Source organism: Mobula hypostoma, chromosome 30, assembly GCF_963921235.1.
Source record: "Mobula hypostoma chromosome 30, sMobHyp1.1, whole genome shotgun sequence".
Classification (NCBI taxonomy): Eukaryota; Metazoa; Chordata; class Chondrichthyes; order Myliobatiformes; family Myliobatidae; genus Mobula; species Mobula hypostoma.
In genome coordinates, this window is record NC_086126.1 from 3,648,818 (window position 1) to 3,661,325 (window position 12,508).

The 12,508-nt window shown below is 48.6% G+C and overlaps 1 protein-coding gene across 6 annotated transcripts in view; it reads right to left on the minus strand.

Annotated features, from left to right (window-relative positions):
• The window catches only part of rcor2 (REST corepressor 2), a 111,894-nt gene that overhangs the window by 20,583 nt on the left and 78,803 nt on the right, over window positions 1–12,508 (minus strand). For all 6 annotated transcript variants that reach the window (XM_063036479.1, XM_063036478.1, XM_063036482.1 and 3 more), the window contains 5 exons: window positions 12,152–12,232; window positions 9,289–9,341; window positions 4,664–4,825; window positions 1,908–2,032; window positions 1,447–1,519 (listed from right to left, as the gene is read on the minus strand). In XM_063036479.1, the coding sequence (XP_062892549.1) occupies window positions 1,447–1,519; window positions 1,908–2,032; window positions 4,664–4,825; window positions 9,289–9,341; window positions 12,152–12,232 (494 nt within the window). The remainder of the gene's footprint in view (window positions 1–1,446; window positions 1,520–1,907; window positions 2,033–4,663; window positions 4,826–9,288; window positions 9,342–12,151; window positions 12,233–12,508) is intronic.

Consider the following 12,508-nt stretch of genomic DNA (forward strand, 5'->3'; position numbering starts at 1 on the left):
GCCCTTCCTGACAGTCTGACTGCACGCCATCTTTTTTTACCACCTGTCCTTTGGCCTAATCAGTATTTCAATATTCTGTACATTTCGATGAGATCAGAGATTGCTATGCTCTTTCCTCACTGCTTCCATTAGGCAGAAGACACAGGAACTGTTCAAGAACAATTACTGCCCCTCAACCATCATGTTCCTGAATAAAAAGGAACTTTGCCCATCCACTGAGATGCTCCCACAACCAACGACCTCACGTTAAAGACTCCTTATCTCGTTATCTCATGTTCTCGTTACTTATACTTGCATTTGCACAGTTTGTCGTCTTCTGCCCTCAGGCCAATCTTTCATTGATCCTGTTATAGTTACTCTCTATAGATTTGCTGAGTATGCCCACCGGAAAATAAATCTCAAAGGCGACAGATAAGTACTTTGATAACAACATTTATTTTTAACTTTTGAACTTTGAGATCTTATCCCCCCCCTGCATTCTTCTAAACTCTAGCAAGTAAAGGCTCAGAGCCATCAAACGCTCTTCACACGCTAACCATGTTGACCTTTGTCACTAGGCTGGTGTCGTGTGTAAATCTCCTATTATTGGCACTTGTACAGTGGAAAATTTACCTTGAACGCTGTTTGTACAGATCAATTAATCACAACAGTGCACAATCAAAATCAACTTTATTATCACTGACAGTTAAACAGAGGGCACAGGAGCAGAATTAGGCCATTCAGCCCATCGAGTCTGCTCCACCATTGTCATCATCCCTCCCAACCCCACTCTCCTGCCTTTACTCCATAAGCTTTTGACGCCCTGACTAATTTGGAACCTATCAATCCCCACTTTAAATGGCTAATGTCAGGGAGGGTAAAACTTTAAGGTGTTGGAAGGAAAGTATGGGGGGGAGGGGGGGAGGTGATGTCACAGGTATCATCTTTACAGAGAGAGTGGTGGGTGCCTTGCCAGGGGGAGGTAGTAGAGGCAGATACATTTGGGGCATTTAAGAAACTCTTAGATAGGCACGAGGCTGATAGAAAACTGGAGAACTACGTGGGAGGGAGGCGTTAGATTGAGGTCCAGGTGCCAGTCGATGGGACTGGGCAAATTAGTAGTTTGGCACAGACTAAATGGGCTGAAGGGCCTGTTTCTGTGCTGGCCCTATGACTACAGTAGGTTAAAAGCTCAAAGTAAATGTATCATCGAAGGACCATATACAAACTTGTGATTCATTTTCTTGCTGGCGTTCACAATAAGTACAAGAAACACAACAGAATTAACGAAAGAGCACACCCAACAGGATACACGTGGTCTGTTAATTATTCTATTAATAAAAATTAATAATTAATAAAAGACACCTGTGGCAATGAACTCCACAGATTAACCACTCACAAAATTTGTCCTTTTGTACAATGAAAGATGTGGAGACTACTGTAAATGACATTAAGACAAGGACTGACCTCCCTCTTTATGTCGGGCTCATAGTCGCTGTCATCTGCGATCTGGACGGTCACCTCCTCTGCCTCGTCGTTGCTGCACACAGACCAAAACGAGAGCGTGTGGGTGGCTACAGGAAGGGATTCCTTCTCACCCCCTGGCCCCACTGTCACCAACGTCACCAGCAGGTAGGGACTGGGGAGGGGGAGGAGGTACACATGGACATGAGGGAATGGGAAGGGTCGCCTGGAGATGAGCTCCTTCCGAGGAGGGCAGTAATAGCTCACACATCTGCGTCAGAGGCAGGGAATGAGATGGATGGGGTTAGACGGACAGCAATAGTTCACACAGATGAGCCCAGTTGGGGGGGAGGTGATGGGGCAGAAACAGCTCATGCACCTGTGCTTGGGTGAGGGGGGGGGGTAAGCACAGAGCCAGGGGTCGGTGTCGAGGTTGCGAACTGGGGCGGGAAAGGCCCACACACCTGTCCTCCCGCTCCTTCTTGTGCACTAGTTTACGTGCTTGACGGTCCATCACACTGGTCCTGGTCCGTGTCTTCTTCCACGAATAGTAATACTTCACCAGACTGGAGATGAGCTTGTCTGGTAACTGGGGGGAGTAATCCGCGGGGAGGGGATTACACAGACCGAATGCAAACATCAGCATGGTTCCCCCAATCCTGTCCTCTTCACATCAGGACCGCGGGGTGCGAGTCCAGCAGGTCACACCCATCCCCTTGCCTGCAAGTCCCCTCACTCCCTCTCACGCACACGCCCCATCTCTACAGTTACAGGGCCATTGCGTCACACCCATCCCCTCAATCCCTCTCCTGCCCACTCGCTCGAATGCCCCTTGCACTCCTACCCCACTTCTACAATCACAGGACCACCAGGTCACACCCACCCCCCTTGCTCTCGCACCCCACTTCAACAATCACGAGAGGTGCTGTGTTAAGAAGTTGGAGCTGGACCTGGATGAACTCTGGATCATTCAGGAGGCTGAAGGGGGTGACAGATAGGACATATAGAGAGTTACACCCAAGGTGCAGGACAAGGAAGGGGAAAGGGGTTAAGGACACCTGAGGCCATCCTCCTCAACAACAGGTAAACCACTTTGGATACTGTTTTGGGGGCGGGGGTGATGACCTAGTAAAGTCAAAGCAGTCAGGTCTCTGGCACTGGGGTCTTGCTCTGAGACTCAGAAGTGAAGGGGGATGATGAAGAGACACACTGTGATGATAGGGGATTCACTGGTTAGGGGAGTAGAAAGGAGGTTATGTGGACAAGAACGAGATTCCCAAATGATTTGTTGCCTCCTGCGTGACAGGGTATGGGACACCTTGGATTGAGTCCACGTTCTGGTGAATAGCCAGAAGACGTGGTCCATGTAGGTACCAATGACATGGGCAGGAAGGGTGACAGGGTTCTGCACAAGGAGTTCAGGGAATTAAAAAGACGGGACCCGTGCTAGCGAGGCCAGAACTAGGAAGATGATGCAGTTTAATACCTGGTGCAGGAGGGAGGGAGGGCATCAGATTTTTAGATAATTGGCCCCTCTTCCAGGGAAGGTGGGACCTGTACAGAAGGGACCGTTTGCATCTCAACTGAATGGGGGGGGGGCCAATATCCCAGCAGGAAGGCTTACTGGCGTTTCACTGGGGTAGGATGAGGGTTTAAACTAGAGTTGCAGGGGGCTGGGAACCAGAGTGCTAGGACTGTCAGTGGAGAGGTTCTGGAGACAGATGTCTTTAAGTTCTCAAAGTCAGGAATCAAAAGGTTGAGCATGGCTCAGCTAGTGTCCTCAGCTGAGTATATTTCAGTGCAGGAGGGATCATAGGGAAGGCAGATGAGCTCAGCGAATGGATCAACACATGGGATTATGATATTGTAGCCATTAGTGAGACTTGGTTGCAGGAGGGGCAGGACTGGTAGCTCAATATTCCGATGTTCAATTGTTTCAGATGCGATGGGACGGGAGGGATGAAAGGGGAAGGGGTGGCGTTACTAGTTAGTGAAAACGTCACGGCAGTGATCCGTCAGGACAGAATGGAGAGCTCGTCTACTGGGTGGAACTGAGAATTAAGAAAAGTACGACCACATTAATGGGGCTGTGTCACAGACCACCAACAGTCCTCGGGATCTAGAGAACAGATTTGTAAAGAGATCACAGAATGTCGCAAGGAACATAACGTTGTTATTAGTAGGTGATTTTATCATTCCCAGACTGTAAAAGGACTAGATGGGACAGAGTTTATCAAATGCGTTCAGGAAAGTTTCCTTCATCGGTACGTACAAGTTCCAACGAGAGCGTGTGCGATACTGGATCTGTTGTGAGGGAATGAGACAGGGCAGGTGACAGAAAGGGGAACACTTTGCATCGAGAGATCGAGATGCCATTAGTTTCAAGGTAATTATGGAAAAGGAGGCCTCAACTGGGATGAGATACTAAATTGGAGAAAGGCCAATTTTGATGGTATCTGAAAGGATCTGGCAAGTGTGAATTCAGACAGACTGTTTTCTGGCAAAGGTGTACTTGGTAAGTGGGAGGCCTTCAAAAGCGAAATTTTGGGCGTATGCAGCTTGTCAGAAGGTAAAGGCAACCCCCTCCCAGCCCTGGACCCTGAACTGTGCCCACTGCAACAGGAGTATGTGCCCAACGAGCTGCCCTCGCTTACCCTCAGCTCACCCACCAGTCCTGCCAACACCATCACACTCCAGTCTTCCCTCCTTTCACTACACCCTCCTGGATCCTTCTCCAGTTCGCCCCTTCCACCCTCCCCTCTCCATATCCTCTGTCCTGGATCTCCCTCCCACCTTTCACCAGATCACTCTCCACTATTACTTCCCTTCCCTCCCACCCAGTCCTCCCTCCCCCTCAATGTCTCACCCCCTGCTCCCTTCCCTCCCCAGTTCAATCTCTTTCCCTTCCCATCCTCCCTAACCCCTCCCCATTCCCCGTCACTCCCCTTGTTAGATTCCCCTCCCCTACCCTCCAACCCAGTCCTCCTTTCCCTACTCCCTCTCCCTCCCCAGTCCTCCCACAGCTCCTCCTCCCCAAGTTCTCCCTCAGCCAACTCTTCCCCCTCTCAATTCTATCACACTCTCCTCCCGTCCACCCTATCCACTCCCCAGTCCTCCACCTGTACCCTCCATTGCCCCACCTCCAGAGACCTCTTCTGGTAAACACCCCCTCCCAAGAATTCCCTCTGGTCACCCCACTCATCCCCCTCCCCAGCCTCACCATCTGTTGGATGCGCTGGAAGCTCTTGCCATGGAAGCTGAAGGCTTGCTCGAACAGGACCTTGTCCTCGACAGTCCACTCGTCCGGGAAAGGGGTGAAGTTGGCCAGGTCGGCCAGAGACTTGTCCACATCGTGCTTGTGCCACAGGAGCATCCCCAGCGCCTGGCGGGGAGAGGCGGGGGGGGACAGGGGGCACGGGTTAGTGGGCAGCAGAGCACAATTACACCACCCGGGACCCATCACACAACCTCCGGCCAATTTATCAGGCACTGTACTGGTTTCCAGTCAGTAACCCACTCCCAGAGATCTATTATCCATATATAAACCAACCCTCTGAACCCTGGATTAGATTCCAGTCTGTAATCCACTCCCAGGGATCTGTTACCCGTATCAGAACCCTGGATTAGATTCCAGTCTATAATCCACTCCCAGGGATCTGTTATCCATATATGAGCCGCCCTTCCGAACCCTAGATTAGAACCCAGTCTGTAACCCACTCCCCGGGATCTGTTTTCTATCTGCCAACACCCTGGGAAAAGTTTCACTGCTAATGTGATGGTCCTTCTGTAGCAGCAGTGTTTGGGTTATGACTAGAGATAACGGGGGCTTTGGAATGTGCGCTGTCCAATGAGGGGAGTGTTTTTTCTTGTTGTGTGCCCGAGAACGAGGTGATCTGGGTCTTTTGTTTGGCGAGAGATGAAGAGAGAAGACGCCTGAGAGGAGAGGTCGTAGCGAGCAGGACGGAGTGGACTTGGAGTGGGGCTCCGGGGGAAACCAATGGAAGACCAGCGAAAGAGAGACCGTGAGCTCCAACCTGCACACTAGACTGTTTCATTAAACTGGGCCCTTTTTCTTTTTGTTTTCTTTACTAACCCTTTAGTCAAATTAAGAACTATCAAGCGAAGTTGTTTCATTGCGTACGGTGTACTGTCACATAGCATCCACACAAACAAGAGGTTCTGCACCTCAGACTTTACACGTTTGGCAGGGCCAGAGACTGTCTTCTCCAGACTAACGCGGCCGGCCGAACCTGGGGGTTACATATCTATAAACCACCCCCTCCAATACCCTGGATCAGATCCCAGTCTGAACTCCTCACCAAAGAATCTAACAGATTCAAATTTATTTCAGATTTATTCATCACGGGTACACCAAAATTTAGTGAAACGCGCTGTTCGTGTTAACAACATAATGCAAGGAAATGCTGGGGCCAGCCCGCAAGTGTCGCTAAACAACAAAACAACAACAGTGTAAACAAGCTCGGTTCATCCCTCCCACCCACTTGCACAAACAACTGGAATTCCAGGACAACCCAAACCACTGGATTAGTCTGGAACCCACTCCCAGGGATCTGTTATCCATAAGTAACCCCGACTCCCTGGATTAGATCCCAGACAGTAGCCCACTCCCAAGGATCTGTTATCTATATATAGAAACCACTCCTGAACCCCTGGATTAGATCCCAGTCAGTAACCCACTCCCAGGGGACTCTACAGTTAGGGGGTCAGACAGGTGATTTTGTGGACGCAGTAAAGAAGCACAGTTTGCCTCCCAGGTGCCAGGATCCGGGATGTTTCTGATCGCATCCACGATATCCTGAAGTGGGAAGGAGAACAGCCAGAGGTCGTGATACATATTGGTACCAATGACATAGGCAGGAAAAGGAAGGAGGTCCTGAAATCAGACTACAGAGAGTTAGGAAGGAAGCTGAGAAGCAGGACCACAAAGGTTGTCATCTCAGGATTACTGCCTGTGTCACGTGACAGTGAGTATAGGAATAGAGTGAGGTGGAGGATAAATGCGTGGCTGAGAGATTGGAGCAGGAGGCAGAGATTCAGATTTCTGGATCATTGGGACCACTTCTGGGGCAGGAGTGACCTGTACAAAAAGGATGGGTTCCACTTGAATCCCAGGGGGACGAATATCCTGGCAGAAAGATTTGCTAAGGCTATGGGGAGAGTTTGAACTAGAATTGCTGGGGGGTGGGAAGCAAACTAAAGAGACAGAGGAAGAGGCGGTTGGCTCACAAACAGAGAAAGCTTGGAGACAGTGCGAGAGGAAGGAGAGGCAGGTGATAGAGAAGGGAAACACTCAGACCGACGGTTTGAGATGGTCTCTTTTAATGCAAGAAGTATTATGAACAAAGCGGATGAGCTTAGAGCGTGGATCAGTACTTGGAGCTATGATGTTGTGGCCATTACAGAGACTTGGATGGCTCAGGGACAGGAATGGTTACTTTGAGTGCCAGGCTTTAGATATTTCAGTAAGGACAGGGATGGGGGACAAAAGAGGTGCGGGTGTGGCTGTTGATCAGAGATAGTGTCACTGCTGCAGAAAAGGAGGAAGTCATGAAGGGATTGTCTACAGAGTCTCTGTGGATGGAAGTTAGAAACAGGAAGGGATCAATAACTGTACTGGGTGTTTTTTATAGACCACCCAATAGTAACAGGGACATTGAGGAGCAGATAGGGAGACAGATTCTGGAAAGGTTTCATATTAACAGGGTTGTCATGATAGGATTTTAATTTCCCAAATATCGATTGGCATCTCCCTAGAGCGAGGGGTTTAGATAGGGTGGAGTTTGTTAGGTGTGATCAGGAAGGTTTCCTGACACAATATGTAGATAACCCTACAAGAGGAGAGGCTGTACTTGATCTGGTATTGGGAAATGAACCTGGTCAGGTGTCAGGTCTCTCAGTGGGAGAGCATTTTGGAGATAGTAATCACAACTCTATCTCCTTTACCATAGCATTGGAGAGGGATAGGAACAGACAAGTTAGGTAAGCGTTTATTTGGAGTAAGGGCAAATATGAGGCTATCAGGCAAGAACTTGGAAGCATAAATTGAGAACAGATGTTCTCAGGGAAATGTACGGAAGAAATATGGCAAATGTTCAGGGGATACTTGCTCGGTGTTCTGCATAGGCACATTCCAATGAGACAGGGAAAGGATGGTAGGGTACAGGAACCGTGGTGTACACAGGCTGTTGTAAATCTAGTCAAGAAGAAAAGAGCTTACGAAAGGTTCAAAACAAAAAAAAAAACTAGGTGATGATGGAGACCTAGAAGATTATAAGGCTAGCAGGAAGGAGTTTAAGAAAGAAATTAGGAGAGCCAGAAGGGGCCATGAGAAGGCCTTGGCGGACAGGATTAAGGAAAACCCCAAGGCATTCTACAGGTATGTGAAGAGCAAGAGGATAAGACGTGAGAGAATAGGACCAATCAAGTGTGACTGTGGAAAAGTGTGTATGGAACCGGAGGACATAGCAGAGGTACTTAATGAATACTTTGCTTCAGTATTCACTACGGAAAAGGATCTTGGCGATTATAGGGATGCCTTACAGCAGACTGAAACGCTTGACCATGTAGACATTAAGGAGGAGGATGTGCTGGCACTTTTGGAAGGCATCAAGTTGGATAAGTCACTGGGCCAGGACAAGATGTACCCCAGGCTACTGTGGGAGGCGAGGGTGGAGATTGCTCAGCCTCTGGCAATGATCTTTGCATCAACAATGGGAACAGGAGAGGTTCCGGAGGATTCCGGATGTTGTTCCCTTATTCGAGAAAAGGAGTAGAGATAGCCCAGGAAATTATAGACCAGTGAGTCTTACCTGAGAGGTTGGTAAGTTGATGGAGAAGATCCTGATAGGCAGGATTTATGAACATTTGGAGAGGTATAATATGATTAGGAATACTCAGTACGGCTTTCTCAAAGGCAGGTCGTGTCTTACGAGCCTGATTGAATTTTTTGAGGATGTGACTAAACACTCAAAGCTGCTCTGCAGGTAGAATCTGTGGTTAAGAAAGCATACAGCGCATTGGCCTTCATCAATCGTGGGATTGAGTTTAGGAGCCGAGAGGTAATGTTGCAGCTATACAGGACCCTGGTCAGACCCCACTTGGAGTACTGTGCTCAATTCTGGTCGCCTCCCTATAGAAAGGATGTGGAAACCATAGAAAGGGTGCAGAGGAGATTTACAAAGATGTTGCTTGGATTGGGGAGCATGCCTTATGAGAATAGGTTGAGTGAACTTGGCCATTTTTCCTTGGAGTGATGGAGGATGAGAGGTGACCTGATAGAGGTGTACAAGATGATGAGAGGCATTGATCATATGGATAGTCAGAGGCTTTTTCCCAGGGCTAAAATTGCTAGCATGAGAGGGCACAGTTTTATGGTGCTTGGAAGTAGGTACAGAAATGTCAGGAGTAAGTTTTTTTTTTAAAAACCACACAGTGTATGGAATGGGCTGCCGGCGACAATGGTGGAGGCGGATACAATAGGGTCTTTTAAGAGACTCCTGGACAGGTACATGGAGATCAGAAAAGTAGAGGGCAATGGATAACCCTAGGTAATTTCTAAGGTAAGGACATGTTCAGCACAGCTTTGTGAGCCAAAGGTCCTGTATTGTGCTGTAGGTTTTCTATGTTATCTATATATATAAACCACCCCTGAACCCCTGGATTAGATCCCAGCCTGTAATCCACCCCTACACATCACATAGAAATGCACACTAAAACTCTTGATTAGGTCCTCGACAGTTACTCACTCCCAACTGCTTCCACAGCCCTGAGCCCGACTGGGTCACAGAGAGTGCCTCAATCTCTGGAGCCCAGAGCCACCCTTACCTGCTCAATGTTGTAACCGTGCTTCTCCTTGGCCATCGCGATGTACTCATCAACTGAAAGAGAGAAGCAGAGTTAGAGCAGTACTTTGCACTGGCTGTGGTCAGCAGTATAGAAAGACAGAGGCGCAGAATTGTGTCTTTTGACCCATTGAGTCTGCTCCACCATTCCATCAGGGCTGATTTATTTTCCCTCTAAACCCCATAGCCCCATTCTCCAGCCTTCTCAGAGAAACACAGAAAACCTGCAGCACAATACAGGCCCTTCACACAGTTGTGCCAAACATGTCCCTACCTTGGAAATTACTAGGCTTACCCATAGCCCTCTATTTTACTAAGCTCCATGTACCGATCCAAAAGTCTCTTAAAAGACCCTATCGTACCCACCTCCACCACCGTTGCCAGCAGCCCATTCCACACACTCACCACTCTGAGTAAAAAACTTACCCCTGACATCTCCTCTGTACCTACTCCCCAGCACCTTAAACCTGTGTCCTCTTGTGGCAACCATTTCAGCCCTGGGAAAAAGCCTCTGACTATCCACATGATCAATGCCTCTCATCATCTTATACACCTCTGTCAGGTCACCTCTCAGCCTCCGTCGCTCCAAGGAGAAAAGGCTGGGTTCACTCAATCTATTCTCAGAAGGTATGTTCCCCAATTTAGGCAACACCCCTGTAAATCTCCTCTGCATCCTTTCTATGGCTTCCACATCCTTCCTGTAGTGAGGTGACCAGAATTGAGCACAGTACTCCAAGTGGGCTCTGACCAGGGTCCTATATAGCTGCAACATTACCTCTCGGCTCATAAATTCAATTCTACGATTGATAGAGGCCAATACACTGTACGCCTTCTTAACCACAGAGTCAACCTGCGCAGCTGCTTTGAATGTCCTATGGACTCGGATCCCAAGATCCCTCTGATCCTCAACACTGCCAAGAGTCTTACCATTAATACTATATTCTGCCATCATATTTGACCTACCAAAATGAACCACTTCACACTTATCTGGGTTGAACTCCATCTGCCGCTTCTCAGCCCAGTTTTGCATGCTATCAATGTCCCATTGTAACCTCTGACAGTCCTCCACACTACCCACAACACCCCCAACCTTTGTGTCATCAGCAAACTTACTAACTCATCCCTCCACTTCCTCATCCAGGTCATTTATAAAAATCACGAAGAGTAAGCGTCCCAGAACAGATCCCTGAGGCACTCCACTGGTGACCAACCTCCATGCAGAATATGACCCGTCTACAACCACTCTTTGCCTTCTGTGGGCAAGCCAGTTCTGGATCCACAAAGCAATGTCCCCTTGGATCCCATGCCTCCTTACTTTCTCAATAAGCCTGGCATGGGAACCTTATCAAATGCCTTGCTGAAATCCATATACACTACATCTACTGCTCTTCCTTCATCAATGTGTTTAGTCACATCCTCAAAAAATTCAATCAGGCTCATAAGGCACGACCTGCCCTTGACAAAGCCATGCTGACTCCCCATAACCTTTGATGCCCTAATCAAGAACCTATCAAACTCTGCTTTAAATATACCCAATGACCTGGCCTCCTCAGCTGTCTGTGGCAATGAGTTCCACAGATTCACCTCCCTCTAGCTAAAGGAATTCCTCCTCATCTTTGTTCCAAAGGGACGTCCCTCTATTCTGAGGCTGTGCCCTCTGGTCCTAGACTCCCCCACTATAGGAACACATCCTCTCTACATCCACTCTACTTAGGCCTTTCAAAATTCAACAGGCTTCAATGAGATCACCCCCCATTTTTCTAAACTCTAGTGAGGCCCAGGGCCCTCAAATGCTCCTTGCAAGTTAAGCTTTTCATTCCCAGTATTATTCTCGTCTACCCTCTTCCGGACCCTAACACCAGTGCATCCTTTAAGGGGTCCAAAACTGCTCACAATACTCCAAATGTGGTCTGACCAATGCCTTATAAAACCTCAGCATTACATTCTTGCTTTAATATTTTGGTCCACTTGAAACGAATGTGAAGTGATGCACGCGTTCGCTGTGCCTTCTGTAACAGCCGCGTTTCCCTCTGACAGAACCAGAGCAAAGTACCGCCCCCCCCCCCCCACGGGGATACGGCACACGAGTCCAACATTCGGACCACCAGGGTTTGAATTCAAGAGACACAAGGTCACGTTGCAGCTCGATAAAACCCTGGTCAGACCACACCTGGGAGTACTGTGTTCAGTTCTGGTCGCCTCATTATCAGAAGGATATGGGAGCTTTACAGACGGTGCAGAGGATATTCACCAGGATCCTACCTAGATTAGAGCAGGTCTTATGAGGATAGGTTGAGTGAGCTAGGCGTTTTCCCTTTGGAGTGGAGGAGGGTGAGAGAGTACCCAACATGATGACAGGCATACATAGAGTGGATAGCCAGACTTTTTTCCCAGAGCAGCAATGGCTAATACAAGAGGACAGAATTTCAAGGTGCTTGGAAGGAAGTACAGGGGGTTGTCAGAGGTATGATTTTTTTCCACAGGGTGTGTGGAACATGCTCCCAGAAGTGGTGGCAGCTGCAGAAACAGCAGGGACATTTAAGAGACTCTTAGGTAGGCACAGGGAAAAATGAAAATTAGAGGGCTATGTGGGAGGGAAGGAGTCAGATTGTGCTGACCTTTTGATCAAAAGGCCTGGCCAACGACAACATATTTAAGTGCCGTGTTTCTCTCCCACAGAACCAGGGTGAATTTTTCCAACGGCATGCAGAGAGACTGGTTGCAGCACTCGAGCAGACCGCTTGGCCCACCAGCATAGTCTCTGGCTCCCTAGCAGGCCAACACATTGGTGCCAAACCCAATCGCCCCCTTCTCAGAAGGACACTGAATGTCAGGCTAAAACTTACGCTTTGCATCGGAGATGTTGTGGTTGGGAGACCAGACCAACATGCCCTTGGCGTCTTTCTCAATGAAACGCGTGGCACTGTCTAAGGAAAAAAGAACACACAAATGGAAGTCCAGCTGGAAGTGAGATCTTTTCCTTCAGAGAGAGGGGAATCTTATTTAATTCCATTTAGAGATACAGCACACTAACAGGCCCTTCCAGCCCATGCCACCAACTAACCTACTAACCCGTACGTCTTTGGAATGTGGGAGGAAACCGGAGCACCCAGAGGAAACCCACACAGTGACGGAGAGAACATACAGTGGCATGAATCTACAGTTGCAAGAAAAGGCTTGTGCACCCTTTGCAATCACCTGGT